At 40.2% G+C, this 24,349-nt stretch overlaps 1 protein-coding gene across 16 annotated transcripts in view; it reads right to left on the minus strand.

Moving 5' to 3' along the window:
• Positions 1 to 3,217: 3,217 nt before the first annotated feature.
• NRG1 (neuregulin 1) overlaps positions 3,218 to 24,349 on the minus strand; it is a 1,080,326-nt gene continuing 1,059,194 nt past the window's right edge. For 7 of the 16 annotated variants that reach the window (XM_072763561.1, XM_072763560.1, XM_072763556.1 and 4 more), the window contains 6 exons: positions 23,442 to 23,465; positions 18,685 to 18,787; positions 17,008 to 17,134; positions 14,285 to 14,415; positions 13,287 to 13,493; positions 6,476 to 10,617 (listed from right to left, as the gene is read on the minus strand). In XM_072763561.1, coding sequence (XP_072619662.1) covers positions 9,966 to 10,617; positions 13,287 to 13,493; positions 14,285 to 14,415; positions 17,008 to 17,134; positions 18,685 to 18,787; positions 23,442 to 23,465 — 1,244 coding nt within the window. In that variant the 3' untranslated portion in view covers positions 6,476 to 9,965. Of the gene's footprint in view, positions 10,618 to 11,004; positions 11,147 to 13,286; positions 13,494 to 14,284; positions 14,416 to 17,007; positions 17,135 to 18,684; positions 18,788 to 23,441; positions 23,466 to 24,349 lie in introns of all 16 variants that reach the window. The other 9 variants (XM_072763558.1, XM_072763557.1, XM_072763563.1 and 6 more) reach the window with 3 other exon arrangements.

The raw sequence follows: 24,349 nt of genomic DNA on the forward strand, positions 1-24,349 counted from the left end.
CATTATATATATATAGTGGAATATTACTTAGCCATAAAAAGAATGAAACCTCTCAATTCACAAGAAGTATGCTAAGTAAAATAAGTTAGTCAGATTACTCATTTCTTACTCTTAGCTTTTAAAAATGCCTATGGTCACCTGGATTCCTCACATGCTGCCCAATCCATGTAAATACCCTAAGTCTTTAGTTGCCAGTGATGTATTCTCTAAACATCCAGCATCTATCATGTTCCAAGTACTGTGTCAGGCATGGATACACACAGAGAGGACGATGTCTCTGCCCTCAGAGAGTACATGGTCTACTAAGGGAGGGACTTCAGTTTGGTAGAGGTTGTGAACTGGATGGAAAATACTACATAAAAGCTTGCATGACAACATATCATGAAACAGCAAAGGAAAAGCACTTTTCACGTGAAAGAGGTAGATATTTGTCATGGAAGGATTCCTAGACAAGGACACTGTCTCCATCCACAGAAGGCATAAAGGAAGTTCGTCAGAAAGATAAATCAGGGGCAGCCCGGGTGGCTCAGCGGTTTAGTGCTGCCTTCAGCCCAGGGTGTGATCCTGGAGACCTGGGATCGAGTCCCATGTCGGGCTCTCTCTGCCTGTGTCTCTGCCTCTCTCTCTGTGTCTCTCATGAATAAATAAATGAAATCTTAAAAAAAAAAGAAAAGAAAGATAATTCGGGAGAATGGTAAAACGAAGGGCAGGGTTATGTAACAAGCACAGCACTGCATAGTTGTGTAAGATCTGGAGGTGACTGTTGCATCCAAAATGATTTTACTATCCAACATTAAATAACATTGAATAAAACAGTAGAAATGACTTCCTGTCAACTCCCTCTCAATACTGGCTGAATCAAAGGATAAATCTTTCTGTGCTTCTGAATATATTTCCAACTTCACCAACACTTGCTGAGCTCCCCCTTTGTCAGAGAAGACCTTTCAGCTCAGATACTTTAGCAGGCAACAATATCCTGTTAGAATTTAATTACACTGTTTCATTTTGTTTTATTTACTTCTACAGCTTTATTTTGATTATGGCAACTGGTTGAAGTTTTCCACTCATAGCACTGATACAAAGTTTCATTTGAAATGACTTTATTTTAGTTAAAAATGCAATCAATTTAAAAAAACAATATGCAAAAAATAATACAGGTGGTACATGAATATGGTAATAGTCATGAAGTTGGTACGCCAATGAGTAGAGTTTGACAAACACTAGTGTGGCATACTTGGAGAATAGAAAATTCTAAGATGGTGTAAAAGGTGACATGGGAGGTGCTACAAGAGTTTGGCAGAAGCCAGCCTGTGAAGAGCATCCTATCACAAGCTGAGGCATTAAGCTTCATGAGGAGCCATGAAAGAGTTACAACCAGGAGAATGTGCAATAAGGTTTGTGAGTTAGAGAGAAACTTCCAGCAAAATGTGAAAGATGTCCTGGAGGAGCTAAAGGAAGCAGATCAGTTAGAAAGCTAATAGATCCTGGTGAGAGAGGAAGAGGTGCCAATGGTACAAGTGGTGGGACTCTGAGAGAGAGGATGGATTTGTTTGACATGTCAGTGGTACAATCACCATTGTCACCAGTTAGATGTGGAGGAAGAAATCTAGAATATTGCTCAGGCTCTGGCTTGCTCGGTGGGTGACCTGTGGCTCTCCTAATCAGACAAAGGGATATTTTCCCTTAGCTGTTCCTTTGCTGGATAACTGACATGAGTTTGACACTGAGTGGTACCCTAAATCCCATTAACTGTGCATCAACAGCTTAATAGGAAGGGCCCACGGTCCTTTTCCTCACACTCATGGCTAGAGATCTAACTCCTCAGACAAACAGGACAGAATTCAAAATGTATGGGGAATTAGTACCTTTTCATGTTATGAAAGAGTTTTTGGTCAAGCAAATACCGAAAAGGATATAATGCTCTCTGACTCGGCCCTAAATTTTTTTCAAGGGTCTACAACAAATCAAGAAAAACTTTTCAGCTTTAAAAAAGTACTTTGAGTCCTAATTTCTGTTCCAAATGTGAAGTTATATTGCCCTGTGATTTCATGTCTTTCAAAACACAGGGATGAGGGGGCTCTAAACTGAGTTACCAAGGGAGGTCTCTATTTTGCAAAAACAAGGTGACTTTGAAGGACGGATGGGATCTTTACAGAGAGATTCTTGCGGGAGGGCAGAATCATGTCATGATTGGAACGAAGCTGGGTACTTGGAATTGGCTCTGACACACAGCATTTTCTGTCTTTTCATGGTGGAGAGGGTCTTGGGTATAACGGGAATTTGTTTTGTTACCTTGTTACCTGATGAAGCCCCTTCATGCAAAGAAGATGGAAATTAGGCTCGCTGTGAGAATCCAGAAGGGCTCTAGAAAACTTGCCCAGCCTGGGGCCCCCAACCCTCTTGAAGAGAAAGGCTCAAGGTCGGGCATAGGGCAAGAAGGATCCACCTAATGAAAGTCACAGAATGGAACACAAGTGTTTGCTTAACTCTGATGATAACTAATAACATGATACAAAGTTTACATCTAGCTTATCTCTTAAAAAAAAGAAGGAAATATCCTTACTTATTAGGGAGCTAGAGTTAGGATTATTTTCAATGACATATAATTTTATTTAAATGAAGGATAATGTATGGGGATTATATTAGACTCTCTTACCATTAACAATAGAACTATATTAACTACACCACAAGCCTGATGATGAATATCATGAGATTAAGTCACCCACCATCCTTAATGTAGGATGAAATTTTAAAGTATTGAATCCAAAAAGCTTCAGTCCATAAATTATTCATAAAAAAGAATCCTGTTTTACGCATAAAGAATAAGTGGAACCTGGAGAATCACTTATTGGACAGATAATAGGAGAAGGTGAGAAATATCCAGGAAAGGGTGAGAAATATCCATACTCATTGTGGTTTTTTCCACATAAGAGTTAATTTGAGACCTGACTCCTCTAACTTTATCACTATGCAGATTTTGCTTAGATTATATTTTTTTTTGAAAAAAAAGAAAAGAAAAAGGAACATATCAGGATATCCTGGGTGCAAAGTAAGGAAAATAGATGTGCAGAAACATCCTATCAATTTAGGATCATGTTTTGCTTATCTTACTACACATTTGAAATGAAGTTCAAAACGGCATTCTGAAAACTCTACAAAGAGTTATATTTCAGTATATTGCTGTGAAATTATAATGAAACACTCATGCAAGAAGCCCTTAAAAATTACAGACTTTATGTGAAACAGTGTGGCTACACAAGAAGCAAACATAAAATAAAGAACTTAAGTTACAACTTTAAATGCTGTTCAGTGATTATGCTGCTTAACATACAGTTGTTATTAAAGAATAATTTGCTTATTGACATAATATTGGAGAAATGATCAAACATGTTTATTGGATGAGTTTGCATGATGTAAAATATGTCATTTGGAACTAAGAGATATAGTCTCCAGAACCTAAGAACCTGGGTTGAACCAGGAAGAAGCAAATAGAAGATAGCATTTGGATGTTGACTATGTGCTAAATGTGTATGGCTTCCTTACATGTATTCAAGTGCAATCCTCATTACACACCACAGCCTTGTAAAGCTGCTTGGATTCCTATATTAGTGGTCAAGGAATAAACATGGAGGGGAAAATTGTCCAAACTGGCTAAACTGCTAAGTGGTGGGGACAGTGCTGACTACAAGCTCCTCCTCTTTTCACTGCAGGATGCTACCTACACATCGAAATTGAGAACTCATTCCCATGACTACACTTCATTTCCTTAGAAAGCTATGTTTAGAGAAAAGCACATAGTCACTGAGTCAGGCAAATTGGGTTCTCGAGTAACTCTAAACCAAAGCCAGAGGAGCTCATATTCTTTCAAACAGAAACTTGGTTTTGGAGGTACCTGTCTTGATGCAACAAAAGGCTGTAAAGGACAGCCTTATTTGAGTCTGGAGTGGGAAGGGGAGGAGTGCAGTGGGTAGAAATAGGAGTTGCAGTCAGAAAACCTGGGTACAACTATAATCTCTGCAACTCACTACATGTGTAGCTTCAGGAAACATTTTTTACTTTCCCGAACCTAAAATTTCCTCATTATTTATCATACCAACATCCCATGGGTTTAAGAGGATTATAAGTGATAAAGGGTGTGTTAAGCCATAAAATATTATAAAATATTATTATTTATGCTTGCTAGATTATTCCTCTGCCTATGAGCAAATCTATACAGAAGCTATTAAAGATTTTTGTATCTATGAAAGTAATTCTCTACCCCTTTGGTATGTTGTGGAGTGGGAAGAGAGTCGCTTCCTCCATCAAATTCTATTCCAGCACGTACATATGAAGGGGGGAAGGATGGAACTACTATCCCATTCTCTGTCTCCTCTTATAAATTGCTGGTCTCCCTCACCTGGCTTGCCTTTGAGAAGATCAGGTAAGTCATGATGGGTTTCCTCCAGGTAACAAAATCCATCTGCTGTCCCCCTGCCAAGTGATGTTTTGAAGCTCATTGAAGCTCAAACACAATAGCTCACCAGAGAGGTCCAACAATGACAGTCCCAGGATCTGAGCAGGAGCCCACAGGGACATGCAGGATTAGGTCTGACTTCTCTGTCCAACAATGCCCTAAAGGTGACGAATATTGCAGCTTACTGTAGCAGCAGGATGGTCCTGTCTTGCAAAAATGGAAAGCACTTCCATTGCCTACCAGATCAATCTTTTGGAGGAATGGTTTCCGTAAATTTATTTTATTCTGTGTCAGAAAGGGCAAGCCCAAGATAGACTACAAAGTGATTCACATGAGGTCACAAAATTTTCTACTCCCTCCAGCATCCTAAATCTCTAGATTTCAGACCTGCCTCACTGAACTCCAAATCCCTGAAATCAAGTCCTTTTGTCATTCATCTTCAGGGCAGAGAGCAGGGAAATCTAATGATGTCTTCCCCAGATATTAGGCTGCCAAGATGTTGTTGGCCTGGGTTTGACATTCCAGTCTATACTGTTGAAGTGAATGGAGAATTGGAATAATAATCTAGATATTTAGATATTCTTCGTTCTCTGTACCACAGTCCACCCCATAGGCTTCTGCCTTAATTATCAATATATGTTAGGTATCTGATTTTAACCTAAGCTACTAAGATAGCTGCTTGTAATTTTCAGTTTGAGGGGTGGACAAAGCCTCAGTTTCAACTTGAAGACACAGGGAAGTGTTTCAGTCTTCAATTTTTAGATATTCGTGCACTCCCTGATTTGCTGAATGGCTGGTTGACTGGATTGAATGAGTGGAACAGTGTGATGGCTTCAGGATAGCGGTGTATTAGGAATTGTGTGTGTGTGTGTGTGTGTGTAAATGTGTGCATGTGCACACACCTGTGTATGTGCATGTGTAAACCAAAGTTGACACAAATCACAAATATGAGGATTCTGAATTGTTTTGAAAAACTCATAATATAAATAATAACTAGTATAGTCAAAGGCCACTATTTGAATCTCTTAGATATCCAGACTGTTTAGGAAATGACATCAGTGGAGCTATTGCTAGGTACTAGGAATCACACATGTATATGGAGGTGGACTTTGATGGCAAGCATCAGGGAACCCTCAAGCTCCAATGGAGGCCCCTATGTACCCCCATAGGATTGTTGAACTCTATTTCATATACTTCAGAAGCCCTAATCTTATCTAGAATAATGAGTTAAATGCTTGAAATATATAAAAAGCATCACCCATGCAAATACCTATTTGTTAAAATATGGCTTTTGTTTAGGCTAATTTCAATAAGAAAAGTAATATCCTCATTTCTATGACTAAATTTCAGAATGTGGGAAATATCTCATGCATAGCCCCTTCCCTGAGCAGTAAGATGGGCATTTAGTTTGATTTATTGATAGAATGAGGGGAAAGAATCCAGCTTAGCCTTATCTTCTCTTAAAACTGAATCAATAAATCCTGGGCCTGAATCAATAAATCCTGGGCCTGATGGAAAATAAATTTACTGAAGCTATATGAAAGCTGAGCATAGGTTCTGACTGGCTGCCTTTTGGGTCCTGCTGGCCACCAGCTTACCTAAACCCTGGTAACAGGTTTTCCTTTCATGACTGCAGGGGAGCATCACATTGACATTTCCATTAGTCTGAATAAGTCTCTTGCAGTCATTACAGAACATGTCAACAGCCAGGATCCAGGCAATCATGCCCTAAAATGTCCTCCCTGATATGTTATTGCCTATGGGGGGTGGGGATGTGAGAGAAAGGGAAGAAGACATCGTAGTGCTTGCTTGCGGGCCCTTTGACATGGAAGGCAGTGGTACGCAGACCCAACAGGCAGAAGGTGATGAAAGAACAGGCATTGTGGCAAAAGCAACAGACAGAGTAGATGATCACGGGGCCCATCAGACACATTCCTACATTAATACAACTGTCGCCATCAGCTGAAAGGTGCTGGTCTAACAGACTGAACATGAGTCTGCTGAGCAACACTCCCACGCCTCCACAGAGTAGCATTTTTATTGCAGTATGTCTTTCATGGAAGATGAACAAAACTTTAAATAAATCACAATTACTTATTGCTTAGTATTTTGGATAATAAATTCTTTAGTTTATCAGTACCTCGGGGCCTTCAAATGTGCATTCTTCAAATAGTTTCAATTACATATACATTCTTTCTCCTCAACAATAAATTATTCTTAAAAAAAAAAGAAAAAGGAAAAGATACATAATTTTAAAGCAAAGAAAAACAAAAAAAACCCATATATTTTTGACATTGATCTTAAACTTATATGAAAACAACTCTATGTTAGATGCTTAAATATAAATAATAAAGGACATTATGTTATTTACAATGTTACATGGTAAGTTGAGAGAGTCAGAAACTGACATTAACTCATAAAGACAGTAAATGATTTAGGAAAACATCCAAGTAACGTACAATGTGTATTTACAAAAGAATATATAATAGAACTCGTGATATGTGGCCATTTCCTTTTGCCCACATTTCTCTGCAGTGTTTCACGGGTCTTTGCAGATAGAAATCTCTGTGGGTGGTGGAATGGAGCCAGTACTAAAAGATAAAACCAGGCCTTCCTTATTTTCACCAATGTGAGCCATGCACCTTTTAACTCAGGCCAAAAAAAGGAATAATTATGAGCAAGTTACCCTGGATAAACTCCAGCTATATCAAGACAGTCACACTTAAACAAGGAAGATATGGTCTGTTGGTGTTTGGGACACATTCACATAGACTCAGGCAGAGTGCCATTTTGTAGAAAGCATGAGGCTGTCCAGGCACTCTTGAAAAAAACAAACAAAAAGTCATACCAGGCAAGAAGGGAGAAAAGGAATCTCGAGTGAGAAAAAGAAGTTCCGCATATACTGCGCTATCCCTCAGTGGGATATGATTTCAGACTCTGGAAACAAAGTTGTTGTCCAACTTCTGGGCAATTTCCACTCCCTAAAAACCCCTGAAAGCTTGCTCCATGCTGGGAGCATTGGTTCACGCTCCTTCTTGGATTGCCACTACACTGCCTGGGTTTATAGACAGCGATGGTTGAGAGAGCCACATGGCAACTAGGCATCGCAAAGCTGGTGGCAGTAGTGGCCTCAAGTGCCCTGAGGGGGCAGCTTGCCTTTCTTACCAAGGCAAGCTCTTGTTCTATAGGTGAAAAGGCTGCCCCAGCTAATATGCCACCTCTCTGAGTGACCAGAATCAAGCTGGAAATAAAATTTCCTCTTGTCCTAAATGTTCATATATATTTGCAACCGGAAAATGCATAGCGATTTTCATACTGAGGAAAGCGTTGGTTGCTCTCAGCAGAAGATTTCATTTATTCCTGAAATTCTCCACAATGGGGCATCTGAATACTCCAATACCTAAAGAATTTTGAAACAGAAATTTTAGACTTTTCATTAATGGTAGAAAGTTCTTTATTGACATAGTCTCTGAATGAGCCAAGGCCTTCAAAGTAATATTAGCATAATTTAAAGAACCTCTTTGGGTTGACTGCCTTCTTCCCCCTGCCATGAGCTTACTTATTTCTACAGAACCAAGAGCACAGAGAAGTGGCATGTGAGTAAGGAGGATGGTTTAGGATACCAAATATTCAGAGTAATTTCAAGGACCTGCAAACACACATCTCTGCAGGTTGTAGAAACAGAAAAGGAGCTTAATGACATGACTCATGCCCAGCCTGCATTTTCCCAAGAACTGCCTGCATGTCACTTCTTCCCATGAATTTTAACATAGAAATTTGGTGAAGAATCTAATCCAGTTCACCTGCAAACAAGAAACAGTTGCTCTCACTGACTTCACGCCTGGTATTTTGAAGCCCCTGACGACCTGTTTCCTATTTTGTCCCATGGATCCCAGGAAGCCACTGGGAATCTAAGTAAAGCTCTAGCCTGATTTGACAGATCTCAGGCAGGGCATGAAATGGGGCCTGCTTTTTTTTTTTTTTTTAATCCCCTTACTTTCCGGAATTAGCATTTGTTCCAAATGTTAACACCTATTGGCCTTCCTTGGACTTAACAGAGAACATGCGAAGTTTAGACCCATCTTCATCCTGTTTTGTGACAGTAAAGCAAAAGGTAAGGAAGGGGGGAAATAGATGATACAGTCTGCGGATTGAGAGGTCAGTACACAGATGGGGTCACTTCTGCAAGTAAAGATGCAACCTTTCCAACGCTATCAACATTCCCTGATAAATTGTCACTTGTGGAAGGCTCTTGCTAATCACAAATCACATGCACGTTGGCCATTCCTGACAAAAATGCATGGTTAGACCTGATCGAGGCAACATTGAAAAACAAGAGAAAAATCATGAGGAGAAAGGAGTGGTCAACAAAACTGTTTGAAATTGCAGCTAAGTCACACAGCTCTTCTCCAAACCTATGCCTTCTATATACATTCACTCCTTCTAGACAGAACTCATTCTACAACAGAACTACTTCCCTGTGATGACTAGTCACCACCACGCACGGCAGGCATATTTCACTGCAGAAGTATTACAGACAAATCGCTAAGTGTGCCATAACATGTCTGTTCTTGAGCTGATAAGACACAACCAATTGTTTGCTCCAAAATCAGTGAAAAACACAAGTCAGGAACGATTGCACCTCTTTCAGCTATGGTTTGATTTTTCAACTAGATGACCTGCTGTGTCATTCCCCCAGAAAGTGAGGTGGAGTTCTCTTATAAGGTGATGGATTTACCCTGATAGCAAGTCGGAACTCGTTTTCTCTGCTGTCCCCCAAACTGTTGCTCTTTGTCAAGAAAAATAAACCCAAACAAAGCAAATGGTAGCTCTTTTTAGTGAGAGCAAGCTGTCTTCTGATTAAGAATATAGTTTTTTTTTTAAATCACAATATTACTTTCTTCCTAATATTTAACATTACTTAATGCAGTTTCCTGCTGTAATTAATAGTAGCATGCTGTTGGATCTACTATTATCTCAGAGCCCAATGAAGCAAACCTTTGGCTGGCAGAGTAGACACAACTCATTTCATATACTGAAAGCAAAAGAAAACTTCGTACAAAAGAGAAGAGTATTTGGATGGATGTGCCATTACAAGACGTACTGATCGGGCGCTACTATAAGCAAACAGAGGGACAGTTGCAAGTCTTGCAAATCATACATCCCGTCAACATCATAATGCAATGCACGAGAAGCCAGCGAAAACTGAATAAATGGGAGGTTTTGCTGAAATACGGTGGAAAAGCAATCACAGTAACTGTACAAAACTTGCTCTCAACATAACAGAACATAAAGGCACCATTGATATCTTTCTCGTTTTGAAATACTGTAAAAAATTGCTACATATGGCACATAACACATTTTTACATACATATATTTAATTTATAAAAGTTTTTTTTCCTGTTTTCTATTTGCAGAACTGCTAAAATAAAATAAATTGTTTAATTTAAGGTGGAATACTTTATTATATAAAATAAAGTTTTACAGGTGAATCTATGTGTTTATTTAGGTTTTATACAGCGATAGGGTCTTGGTTAGCGATTACACTAGACAGCCTGGCCTGCAATTCTTCCTGCGTCGAGAAGCGGCCTGCTGGGTTAGTCCTGCTGTCCGCCAGGCGGAAGGCAGGTGCTGCCTCCAGACTGGCCGCCAGGGGGTTCTGAATGCCCAGGAAGGGTGTATCTTCCCCTACTCTCTCATCTTCTGTTTCGCTCTCTGAGTTAGTGCCCTCAGCACTTGCGTTGCTGTCCATTTCCAACCTGTTGGCAATGTGGCCATTGGGCTTGGTTCTTTTGGCCCTCCGGCTACTGGTGAGTTTCTTAACAGGCTCTTGAGCTGGCTCGTACTCCTGGGTGGTTTCATACTCCTCATCCTCCACTATCCTCAAGGGGCTAGGGGGCAGGCTGTTGCTCTCATGTGCGGGGTTATGGTGGTAGGAGTTGAACTGTTGAGAGTGGTGGTCATACTTCTCCCGCAGCCGTGGTGGAGTCACAAGAAGCAGAGGTCTCTCTTCTTCCACAAAGGGGCTGACTGCCATGGAGGGCATGGACACCGTCGTGCTGGACACAGGTGGAGACGTTTCCGAAGGGGGAGATTTGGGGGAGCTTGGCGTGTGGAAATCTACAGGTGACATACGAGCCGGGGTGGTCATTGCTGACACATACCTGTGTGAGCACAGAATACCCTGCATGAGTGCGGCAGAATGAGAGGCATATAGCAGGGAGGGCAAGGGGACAGAGTTCACGATATTATAGAATCAGAAAACAAAGAATTTCTATGCGTTGTCTACTTCTCGATTTTTAATGCAAAGGACATTCGGCACCCTTGGAATCTAAAATTAGGTAACCAAGAGTTTCCTCATGGGAGTACATGCAAAGATCAGCTACGTTGCCTAACTCATCAAAGCTTTGGGGATTTTCAATCTCATCGTGATGTTAAATAAAAGCGTGTGAGTCAGGACAAAAGGGCACTAGGTCCTGGAAAACTTTCAGTTTACAAGGACCAAGGTGCAGGGATTTGGAAGGGAAAGAAGTATTACTTGGATACTATACCTTCCTAAAGGCCAAGGGGTCTTAGAGAATGAAGCCCAAATGGGGAATGGAAGAAGATCTAAGATGAGTTGCTGATAGCTGGATCTGCATGCATTTGGATCTGTGTGCCTTGTTTCTCCTTAGCTCAGCTATAAGGTTATGTCTTATAAAAAAAAAAAAGAGCATAGTAACTTAGATTTATTCCTGATAACAGTGTAACACATTTGTGTGCTTTCAGTTTTTCCATGAAATGCAACTTCTTAACATTTATTTTGCAACTCTCCATCCCAGTGACCAAGACATTCAGAAATAAGCCTGAGAGAACCTTATGTTGACCTCCTAGGTACATCCAATCTCTGGTCTCCCTGTCTTCAAAAACCCCTGGCTGCATCAATCTATGGCTTATCTTTTGTGACTGCTCAAGGGTTGGCTGTACTGTGCTTCCTTATGTCATGTTACATCCAATAGTGCTCAGTAAATTTCATTGTCAAGACACTGAGCGCGTTTTTAAAAAACATATTGTGCTTTCTTCCCCTACAACAAGAAGACCTGACTTAGCACTGAAGAAGATGTGACTTATTCAGAGTCACATTTCTCAAGTTTGATAAAAAATGTTGCCACGCATAGCACCAAAGGACTCTTTTCTTCACATTGATGTCACAGAGTTTAATTTGACATGACCTGTGATGACACAGGACACCATTATCTGAACTCCAGCTAACGGGAACAGGAATCTATTAACTTTCCTGCTTTTCAGCCATGATTCAGAGTCAGATGGATGTGAGGTCTAGCTGTATCTAAAATGAAAAAGTGTCTAGAGATGGAGATACCTGGGGCTCAACACTTCAACTTCTGTTTTGGGGATACTTAAGCTCTCTGAGAAGTGCTAATCCAGATTCGGCCCACATATAAAGGTGGCTCTCCATGCTCTCAAGGTTCGGGTATATTTTGTAGTCCTAGATAATATTTGCAGTATGCATGGAAGCCTACAACAGCAGGTAAATGTCAGCCTTTGGAGAGAAATATCACATGTAGTGATGAAGAATTAATCCCTAACCTATTTCTTAGGTTTCAAAAGAGACTAGATTAAGACAGAGTTTCTTAATGCATAAAGATACAATTATATGTATTTAAGACTAATGTTTTAAATTGGTTTTGGACCATGCCTCGTTTCCACAGATGAATGAAAGAGGAACCTCTAATTCTATAAAGCTCTGAAATACCATTTTGGGTAAAGACCCTTCAGGAAGTGATCTGCTAGTTCTATAGGACCTACTGGCCCAGAACTAGTCATCCTTTGTTATAAGGACTTCCCAGCCAGTCCATGAGTGGGAAGAGTCTATCAGCCTTATCTCCACCCATGAAACCAGGTATGGATTTGACATTACGTAAACCTTTCCACAAGTGGTCAAAGATTACTCTGAGATGGTGTTACAGTAAACAAACAAACAACATCCCTCTGAGTCTGAAAACAAATGAGTAACAGCTTTCTGAGGTGCCACAAATCCTGGTTGGATACAAGTCTCTCCCAATTTAAGTGAAAATGAATAAAGAGACTCTATAAGGTATTCCTATGAGGCATCCCTTACTTTCCGCTATTCTTTATTTTATCTTGTCTGTAACCCTCACCTCCCAATCCAATCCAATCCAATCCAATCCAATCCAATCCAATATCCCCAGAAGAAAGCGAAAACATTCTGGAATAAAGCAATATCTGCTTTAAAAACCACATGTGAAGACTGTCAGATGCAACATACAAAATATTTATTCATCCCTTCTTTGAATTTCCTAAAAGGAATATTATATGGTAGAACATAAGTAGCTATTCCCCATGATGGTCCTTGATTTAATTTAACTGAGACTGGAAGGTCAGAAGGAGTTAGCACATGAGAACATGAGACCAGCTCAACCCGAGTTTGGGTGACTCAGCAAATTAGAATTCTAGAAGGGTCCTTATTGATCATTGGTGCCATCTCTCTAAAGTCCCCAAATGAGAAAACTGAAATCCCAAGTGGGTCTGAGCCTAAGGTCAGAGCTAGAACTCCAGGTTAGCTGAATCTTCCACATCAAACCATTCCCGCTCCTTAAGAGTCTGTTGCCCACCAGCCCCTGGGACAAGAGCTCAGATGAAATGACTTCAGCCTTCATCAACTAGAAAATGCCTAGAACAGGCAACTGCTGCCTCTTATTGTCATCAGAGTAGATTTCCTTGGGTCTCTCCCAAGGAAATCTTGAGTCTACTCATGGGGATTCTTCTACTGGGGTTCTTTCTCCTCTGTAGTAGCTCTGCCCTTTGGTTTTACCTTTCACTATGAGGAGAGTCTCGGTAGGAGTCAGGGGTTTCTCTGGCATGCCTGAGGAAGCTGTTACATTCGCGAGGGCCTCCCAAGCCATTGAGTCGTCCTCTTGGGCCCCCAGAGGGGCTGCTGTGCCTACTGTTTTCTACTGATGACATCATGATTACAGAGTGGCTTTCCGAAATGATGCTTTCCGTGTGCCCATTGCTCCAGCTGGAAATGTGAGAGGCAAAGAGATATATGTAGATATTTTTTAATTACATGCAAAAATGGAAACAAAAGGAAGTGACCTGGTAACTATTTCTAACTTACTGGTGTATCAGCAGTTCACTATAACATTACTTGTCTCAGAAGAGAATTATTATTTGCTATAGCGAGGATCCTGAATTTTGTTTGGCTTTGTGAGGATACAGTTTATGCATTTGTTTACCTGTTCAACACATATATACCAAATATCAGTATATACTAAGTGTTCTTACAATCTCCCTGTCCTTGAGTAGCTTAGGTTAAGGAGACACTTGGCCTATGAGGTATATTTGGTGGTCTAGGGTTGCCCTTGGCAGCATGCATATGGATGCATGTGGATCACCAAGGCATCTGAGAATTTAGAGTTCAGCTATTGAATGAGCTCTCATGTGAATTTCTAAGGGCAATCCAATCATTGGAAGAAGTCAACTTCTAAATATTACATAGCACCTAAGACCGATAATTCAATGAGGAGTCAGGCACGAGGAAAGACAATCTCTAATGGGGAACAATAATCCTGTGAGTGGGTATTATTTTCATTTTCAGTAATGAAAAAGTTGAGGCTCAAATTTAAACAGCAATTAAGTGGCAGAGCCAGTTGTTGTCCAAAGTCTGTTTTTATCCAAATCTTACATTTTGCTATATGTCCTTGCCTCATAAGTATTTCCTGTTCCTTTCTTAGGCACTGAGAGCAAAAGACAAGGTAGAGAAATTGACTCTTGGAGTAGTGCCATGCAATTTTTTTTTCATTCTCATACCTGTGACTAGGAGTCTGGGTGACGGTGGTGGAGTGGTGAGCTGTTGAGGTATAGTGACTGGTGGAAAAAGATGTTTCCGCTTCTCTCTCAACAATATGTTCACTAGAGATGACATTTTTAGATACATATTGCTGGATAAACAAAGAGACACAACTTGAAGATTCATATAAATCAAAACAGTAATATCATCATCATACACAAAATCTATTCTGCTACATATACCTCATAATAAATTCCATGTCTCCAATAGTCAGATGGCAAATCCTATCCTGACTTTATGGCCTTGAAATTCAGTAAATGAAATTAATGAATTATCCTTTGGATGTGCATCCAATCTTAACTGTGTATTATGAGAAACAGACCTATTTCTTCTATCTTATTTCCAACTGGCAATGTGAGTGGAATTCAATACAAATCTCTGCCCAATATTCCTTTTTGTCAGAGTTGTTATAAGTGAAGAAGAATAACAGACAGTTGAATGAAACAAAAGCATACAGATGTTTTGTCCTATTTCAAATTCCAAGTCAGTAGAGGAATTTTTTTTTCAATATCTATATTTTGGATCTACTTTTCTTTTTCAGTTTCCAAAGGCCCATACTTCCTTAATGATACCACTGGAAGTTTCAACTTGTTGTCAGTGGTGAGCCCTACAAAGCCACTGAGAGATTTGAAGGACTTACAGAAGCTGTCAAGGTCATACATCTTGACAAAGCACATAATACATAGAGGGCCTATACAGAGTGCAAGTAAATTCTACTTATTTTCATCACCAAATCGCATGAGCTATTCTTGCCTTCAATTAGTGCAAGAGGCACATTTCAAAGTTGTGTTTTAAAGGCTGTGAGTTTTTAAAACAAATGGAATTGAATGACAGAAAAAGGCATGGAAAGGAATACTCTCAGATAAAATGGACATTTTATAAGCAGTGGGCTGTGGTCTATAAAATAACTTAATGTATTTATGGAAACCTCCAAAATATACAACTTGAATTATGCTTGAAACTCTAGTTTGTCTCTTAGTGGAGAGGGCTATTCCTTGTGGCTCTTTCTGGGATGTGCAGTTAGCTTGGTTTTTAAGGAAAAGATGGTAATGTCATAAATTATGAGCTCTTTCTAGTCTGTGTGGCATCTCACTTGTGGTCCTTGAAAGGCAATGCAAGCTTGGTGAATCTAATGAAAATAATATCTAACAATTATTGAACACTCACCAAGTGTCACTGGGCTGAGTGTTTTATATGGATTGTCTTATTTAATGGTCATAGAACTTTCTGAAGTAGGTACTATTTTTAGGCCTGTTGTCATAATGAAGAAATAAGGTTTAGACAGATTAAAGCCCAAAGTAACACAGCCTGAGGGATAATGCAAGCAGTCATTCTGCTTCCTATAGATTATAACAGACATAGTGGCAGATTGTAGGTGTGTCTGTATGTAGGGAATGCATTTATCAACTCTGAAGAACATTCTAATGAACACTGGTAGGGAGAGTAAAGCAGAAAAATAAACTAATATATTAGCACCTTACTCTGTCTCTGGAAGGTCTCTGCTACAAGACTTGGTGGTGGCTGAGTAACCACCAACTCTAAACTCGGTGTGGGATATATTTGCTCCATACAAAATACACACTTGCCTATAGGATAGAAAAATGGCAGTGCAACATAATCTTCAAGCTTTGCCCAAAAAAAAAGCAAAATAAATTTCCCTCTTCATTTCAGAGGGAAAGGAAGAAAACAGGAAAAATTAGGTTGGAATAGAAAGAGCAATACTACAAAAGCCAGGAAAGCTGAGTTCAGCTCTGGCCCTTATCTATGTAAAGGGAAGGTCTGAAAGATCATATGTAAAGACTCTTCAGAATGTAATGTTCTATGGCCTAGTTATATTTAAAAGCCTAGTGCTTGGTAAATTTTAAACAGAATATTTGAGTTATTAAAGATATATTTAATCTGGAGGGTTTGACATCATGTAGAAAGAGTCAGGGCATCAGAAAGCATTATGTTCTTCCAGTTTTGCTGCTGAGAAGGGAGTCTGATAGGCCATTTGGCCCTTGCACGCCCTAACTTCTTCCTTTGTAAATCAGAGTCAGTAAATCATCAGGTGCTGGGAGATGCCTCTAAAAAAGATCACTCTAAAGCCCTTAGCTCAGTTATCAGTACTAATCAGTTATAGACAGAGGAGCTGGGATCCATGGGTAGTGCAGCGGTTTAGCGTCTGCCTTTGGCCCAGGGCGCGATCCTGGAGACCCGGGATTGAATCCCACGTCGGGCTCCCAGTGCATGGAGCCTGCTTCTCCCTCTGCCTATGTCTCTGCCTCTCTCTCTCTCTGTGTGACTATCATAAATAAATTAAAAAAAAAATAGACAGAGAAGCTTTCATTTCCAAATCATTAAAAAAAAAATTTCCTTCTGATTCTTGTATGATTAATTTTATTATTTTCTTATGTGTTTTTCTTTTCTTTCTTCCAGTTATGCCCTCCCTGCAGAACGAACCCAATATTATGATTCCAACCCCTTAATGAACACTTTACAAGAGGAAATGTGCTGGTTTTACCGTAACCAAATTCACTTTAAAAAATGTTCCCATTATTTTGTCCTGGCAAAACTCTGCATTCCTGGAAGCTGGGGTGATTAATGGCAGTAGCTAAGAGCCTAAGAGCTTTAGAAAATAAATGTCAAGGTGCCTGAACAGAGGAGAGATGCTGAGCTTTTCCACTGGCCAGACTCAACATACATTCACCAGCTGGACGTTCTCAGGGGGCGGGTTGGGGTGGTGAGGCCCGTTTGCTATGTTCACCATGTTGTTGCGTTCAGACCGAAGACTCTGCCGAAGCCGGTCATGAAGCTTTTTCCGTTGTTTCCTGGATAGGAAAAAAGGGAGCATTTATTTTTTCTCTTATTTACATTTCTTGGTACAGCCAATTCTTTATTCCACCAACACACAACTCAGGTAGGAGATTGGTGGTGGTGGTGGCGGAAGATGGTATGCCACTCCGTCTCAGAATTTGCCTATGGACAGAAGTGGAATCACACATTCTTAGTGAATAGGTTTTAGAAGCTGAGTGGGATTCTTACAGAAATCTAACTGGACTGCTGAGAGATAAGAAGAAAGAGAAGACAAGATAAATCAAGTTGATACTTGGCTCAAACCTCAACTTTGTTATCAATACATCTTTGCCTGAGCCTTACAGATGGTCATTTGTCTTAGGTAACAATTTGTGCCATGCCATTGATAAGGCTGATTTCATTTATAATTTTGCCTGTGTGTCTCTTAAGAAGTTGCAGCTAATTGTGTACCTTCTACACAGTGTGTGTGCGTGTATAGCATTGTATGTGAGTGCAGCTAGGTACATATTTTGCCCATAGATTTAGCACAATTGTAACATGATCTTATTCTAGTAATACTTTTTGTAGAACTAGGTAATGGATATTGAAATATTGAGATTGAATATAGTAAGACTCGTAAAGTAGATTCCAGTATGACTTATCTCTATCATTTACTTGATTCTGACAACACATGAAATCCAGGGGTATTAAGAAAATGTCACCTGTGCCCTTAATTTTATGGTGGTCTAAAAGCATATTGTGTTTGTTCCTCAGTGCAACATTCAGGTCATGATAATATCCCCATGACTAGTTTTGGCAAGAGAATTTATGTGATGAAGCAACAAAACGAAACAAAACTGTTAACCTTATTTCCTACTTGAAGCATTTCTATGTAAGAAAGAAAAGTGAAAGGAATTCGGGTCACATGGTAATTGTGTTTGTTAATAAAGGACCAGATATAGTGAACACAGATCTGCGTTGTTTTCTCTTATTCTTTCAAAACAAGATTTGCATGATTTTCCTCCCATGAGATTCCTTTTGTACATCTCACACTTTGAAAGCATTGGAGCCAATAAACTCATTAGACGAAATGGGAAAGTAATTGCAATAATGTTTTAAAAACCTGCATTCCCAACGTCACCAAGTGTTTCCATTATCTCCTAAGTCTGAGTGCAAAGTGGAATGTGTCCTCAGCAGTGACATGACAGGTGCATATTGGGCACCTACCACTGTCCTCTTGGTCCTCTTGGGATGTGGTGGGCCCACACTCATCCACATGCACATGCGCATCCCACAAGCCCGTCCCTCCCAACCCTTTCCTGGGTCACAGGTCATGGTGAATGTCCAGAAGTCTTCTGAACACTTTCACACAAATAGACAAAGCTTTCTAGGTATGTGATTAGGAAAAAAAAAAAAAGTTCCCAAAATAGATTATTCAGAGGAAAAAATGAGAAGAAATGTCTCCCACCTCCCCACTCCCCCTTTTCAAGACTAGGCTGTTGAAAATGCTTTCTGCAAAGCCCTGGGCCAGCTAAGCCATCTTCTCTGTGCTAAGGAGAGAGAGGCATGGAGGAGGAAGGTTTACTTGGTTTTGCAGTAGGCCACCACACACATGATGCCGACCACAAGCAGGGCGATGCAGATGCCAGTGATGGTCAGCACTCTCTTCTGGTAGAGCTCCTCCGCTTCTGGAAAGTGATGAGAACAGATGTCACCAAAGCCCCCTTATTCTTGCCAGGACTTAAAAACTGAACAGTTGGCATGCTGCATGGCATTGTCCATGTTCACAAGAAAGTAAATATGTAACAATTCATTACTTTTGCAGACATACTTAAGGTACAGCATACTCTGCATTACACTTTGAGCATAAACAGCAAAGCCAGTTGGGGCCATTTGTAATAAAAAAAAATTATACTATTAAATTACTTAGAAGCTACAGATATATATGTATTAAACTGGTAAATCATAAACATTAATTATAAAATAATTATTTAGTTAAAACTGTAGTTTTCAATTTAAAAAAAATCTCTTGCAAAGGCAACAGGAATCAATGCCAATAAAAGGAGCTGGGATTGGAACCATTGGGACCACCCTCACCCTCCTCTGTTCCCCCCTCCCCACTCCCAAACCTCTTTTGATTTCCCAGCTATTTTATATTCCAGTGGTCTTTACAAGGAGCCATTTCTAACTTGAAAAAAAAAATTCAGAGACATTTGCAAACATGAGCTTGACTTGTAGTTAGCAATAAAACCGAGGCAGGATCTCTACCATTTAACAGTAAAATAAGAACATAAGCAAGACTTTGGGGGTAGCAGGGCACTGTATCAGAGAAAACCCAATATGGTGGGTAGGACAGTCTGGGGCCAAAAATGAAGATTTGTCCTTTGAAGGACAATTATAACCACTTCACCAACTGTACTTAGAAACCAAATTTATCTGCGTAAAGAAACCACTAGCACACGTGATATGTGACTTGGAATAGATTGTACATCGCTGTAGTCACCAGCTTGGCAAATTAGCTAAAGGACGTTATGGAAGGGAATGTGATGCTTAGAACTGTGGGTTAATAGTACCACTGTACCTTTAATGCAACCAGGTCTCTTCTTCACGGAAGTCTTTCTATTCGCAAATCAGTTTGGGGGGAGGGATCACTTAATTATGCTTTGGTAGGTCAGGTTCTTAACAAAACAGGCAGATTTAACGGTGAGCCTGATCCCTTGGGAACTGAGCTTCCGACCAGTCTAATTACATTTATTGGAAGACATTCTTAAGTTCACCAAAAAAGAGAACTCAAACCGCATTTAAAAAGCAATGTAAGCCAAACTTGCCAAATTGATTAATAAGCTGGCCAAAAACTGGGGGATGTCCTACAAATGAAGGTCTCTTATCTGGACATCAACATGGGGCCTTAGGAAACATTTTCAATCTTCTTTACGGAGAAAGGGCAAGCCGCGGGAAGTTTTCTTGAAATGAAAAAGTGCATTTTAATTTCTGTGATACAGTAGACCTTATCATTAAACAAAACATTTCCTACAAGCCAAGCCCATGGTAATCAAATTCCAGTTAACAGATCAGGAACATTGTCAAATCAAATTAATATAGCACTGATTATTAACAGGAGGAGGAGGAGAAGAGAAGTCAGTGGGTAAAAGACTAGAATGCTGCAGAAATATTACAAAAACAAATCAAAAGGGTTGGAAGTGGAAAGGAAAAAACAAACCAAGAGGACAGACAGACTGACAGAATGACAGAGAGAATGGGAAGAAGTCAGGTAGGAGGGAAAAACAAGATTAAAAGTGAAGGAGCCATCTGAAGTCCCTGGCACAGCATGCCTGATACTAAGGGAGGAAAAATAAATAAACAAAATAAAAGCAGAGGGAGGAAATGCTGGGCAGGAAGAGAGAGTGGATGCAAAGTTGGAAGGGTTATCCCATACAGCATAACTCCTACCCTAGGCTGGCGGTCACGTGGAAGCCACAATTAGAAAGCAAAGCAGCTGGTGCATTGCAGTGAAACAATGACCCAGGAGACATAGAGTGGGGGGGTCACATATTTTTGTGCCGCAAAAGTCAGATGAGGATGTGGAATGTGAATGCTTCTATGTTACTTGCTGTGTCTGCTGCCTCCCCTCCCCCAAAGCCCCAGGACAGGGAATTAAATTTCATGAGGTGTTAATCTGTGAGCAGGATCCACAGGAGCCTCCTCCTTGACCTGGCATGCACATCAGTGTTTAGCAATTTGTCTAAGAAGGGGAGGCAACGCCCCACTGGTCCTTCTTCCAGGGGCCCCGGATGCAGGGTTCCTTTGGGTGTGATGAGTTGGTTCAGAAACAGCAATCTGGAAGTATCGTTACTATGAGAATGAAGACCCTGCTTTACTGTGCCCTCTCTGGCTCATTCTCTTGGCTTAGTTCGAAAGGGTGAGGGCTTGGTACGCTGGCATCTTAACATTCTATCTTTAGAAAAAGCTGGGAAGTTACTTCTGCCAACTACAAAAATGGCATGTATCTAAGGACTAACGGGGTAAAAGGGCATCACTCATACTCCCAGGGATTCCGTCGACAAGGTTTTTGATGGCTGCTAATTATGAAAGAATAGACTGACCTCAGTTTGTTAGAACATGTGCTAAGCTGACTCACCATTCTGCCCATGTTATATGGGAAGACACATTTTTTTCCAGTGTAATTGGTCATAGAGATAAAAAGGCAAGCTCAGTAAAGGCCAAAGGGTATAGCAAAAGTGTCAAGATGAACCAATCAAAACCAAGGCCCATGGAATACAGATAATAGGATTAAGATTCTGTATTCAAAACAGTATTTACTGAACATACTACATGTTTCTCATCTCGGTTTCTATTTCATTTTCCAATGATTTTCTACTGTAGGGGAACCCCCTCCCCACGTTATGAATGTGTTAAAAGAGAAATACTTGATGAACAATCATATAAACAATGGGCTCTTTTAACCCTCTTTTTCCCTTATTTTTTTTCCCCAGTGTGTGACAGGGTCAATAGGGCAAGAGCAAATTAGAGGCAGTGCTGAAAAAAAAGAATCCATCAGTCCAGTTGGTGGATCTGCCTTAATAAATGGAAATGCTTTCGAGTCTTTACGGTTTGACTGGACACATTGAAGTCAAACAGATCAAGCATGTTTTCCAGTCTGATCTGTCCAGGCTAAGAGACAGAAGCCTTGTCTTTCTCAATGGTAATTGACCTTTGAGGTCTGATTTTCCTTAAGAACGGAACGTTCTGGTTCAGCACACTGGCTGTCCTGGGACTTGTGAAGTCTTTGGAACCTTTGCCTTTAAGAGGTGTGCAGATACCAGCATGATATATCTTTACTGACTCTCAGATCTTCCTGAGGGAGAGGTCCTATATCTGAAGTATCCATTGCCCTACTTCATTGTTTGGGAATACAAATATTTAATTCTAGTTAGACCCTAAAGTGATAAAATGGGACAAAGATGCTGTTAAGGAAAAGGAAGAAGTGATGGTGGATTTTTCTTCCTCCCTGCAGGAAAGGCCAGGAAGCCTTTTCAGTAGTGGAACAATTTTTATTCTGAAGGATGTAATCTAATAGACCCCTCTCATCATGTAGATAACCCACCCCCCGAGTGGTATTGGTGGGAACTCTCTTGCTTTTTACTCTTGGGAGATGTTCTGTGATATGCAAAGGGTCACTCATATATGTGGGGATTTTCTCATCAAATGAATAGTTTCTCTTCCAAGTTTTTTCTTGGGCAGAGGGATGGGCAATCAATTAAATTTCTACCTTGTAATGGACAGAACTTGCAACAGCCTAGTTTTCCATGAATGATGGAAAGTATATTAGGTAGAGACTGTGATGTTATCATCCAAAAGAGAGTAGCAAATACGCTACAGGGTGCCCTCACTGCATGATGTCATCGACACCAGCTGCAGGGAGATCAGCTATTCTTTTAAGCAGGACATTACTTTGTTGACTCACAGCCATGTTCGAGGGCTGCATGCGGTGTTCAGTAAGTCTGGGTACCTGCACTGTGGGGCCTCTGGGGTGACAGAATGGCTTCCCTCTCCTCCCAAGACTGACCCTGGCTCCCCGTTATCTAGGATGAAGCCTTCAAAGGGAGTATTCCCCAAATTCATATGCTGATAAGAGATATTTTATGTTTACAGTGTGAACGTTTCTATTTGATTACTTGTCTGGATAATCTAAGTGACTCAAGGTTAATTCCATTAGCGCTAGAATTTCCACCTAAAATAGCACTGGGCTTATTTCTTTCTGTTTTCTATTTCCTTGCTCATAAGATAATGAGGTTGACTAGAGTCGCGCTTGAATGTCCCCAGAAAATCAGAGTCTGCGCATATGATATTGCATTGCAACATAAAGGTTTCCCAGGTTACTCTATTAAGTGGATGATTTTTTACATTGAATGTCAAATTCTCATCAGCCTAAGATGTGGTGTGTTTTTAAGCTGAGGCATTTAGAGCTTCTTTTGTTCTCTCAGGGCTGGTTTGGTTCCTCCCATAGCCTTATGCATCTCTCCAACTTACCCCAGCTCTGCAATAACAGCATGGTCAGATCCAATCAGAAGGTCAAGGAACATAGGATATGTGTGACTTTGCAGCAGGTGAGGTGGTTTTAAACTCTTAAGTGAAGTTTGGGGATCTAGAAACTGCTGTACTCTGACACTTCGGTAAACTACCCATAGATTGGAAGCAGAGAAATCATTGTTATAGCTGTATGATCCCTTCTGAAGGAAAAGGAAATTAGTTAAGAACTGAAAGGTAAGAGTAGAAAGGGAAAAGATTTCAGCTCATAGGTTCTAAATTCTGCAGGCTAAAAGGAATGATGATTGTCCATACCCATAAATTCAATCCCAAGATGCTCTGCCAATGCAGAAAGTTGACAAAAAAAAGAAAGAAAGGGAAAAAAGTTTCAGAAAAGAGCAATACACTGCACTCCAAAACACATTACACATGACTATTACGGCTCTCTGTGCGTGCACATTTGACAGGACAAATGGTGGGTGGTTAAGGAAGCAGTGCTCAGGTATGCTCTGTGAGTCCCCATAGGGAGCTCTTCTTTTTTAAGAGGTGTGCAAATACCAGCACACCTGTCTTTATTAACCCTTAAAAGACCTTACTGAGGGAGAAGTTGTACTGTTCAACTATCCTCTATGCTACTTCATCATCTGGGAACAGAAATACCGTATTTGTAACCAAAAAAAAGCATTCGGTATTATTTCATTCCCCTCTTTAAAAGGCAGAAGCAAAGTTCTAGAGAGGTGATTCTGTTTTTTACCCAAGGGCACACAGTGGCAGAGCCAGGAGTAGAAGCCAAGAGTATAGCGATTTGGTCTGAAATTTTTACTGCATTGGACTTACATTTTCCATAGTTTGTGGATGGTCATGCTCTAATATTTCTTGTTGTTTGGGTTATTATTATTATTTTTTAAGAAAACCTATCTCCTTTTCTGCTCCCCACCTTCTACTTTCTCCACCACTTATATAACATGTTATTCACAGAAAGCAACAAATGCTCCTGCCCAAAATGCCAGAGAGGGACTTGGGGGCACAGAGCCTACTTCCAGTTTTTGCAAAGAACTCCTGGGTGGCATAGGACAAATTGTCAATGCCTCGCTTTTCCAAATAAAAAAATAAAAAAAAAAAAGAAAGAAAAAAAACAAAAAAGAAAAAAAAGAAGGGAGCTGAGGGAAGGATTCAATTCTTGGAGTCCTTAGTTAATCTCAATGTATTACTTCCTCAAATAA

Source organism: Vulpes vulpes, chromosome 7 (genome assembly GCF_048418805.1).
Source record: "Vulpes vulpes isolate BD-2025 chromosome 7, VulVul3, whole genome shotgun sequence".
In the NCBI taxonomy this organism is placed as follows: Eukaryota; Metazoa; Chordata; class Mammalia; order Carnivora; family Canidae; genus Vulpes; species Vulpes vulpes.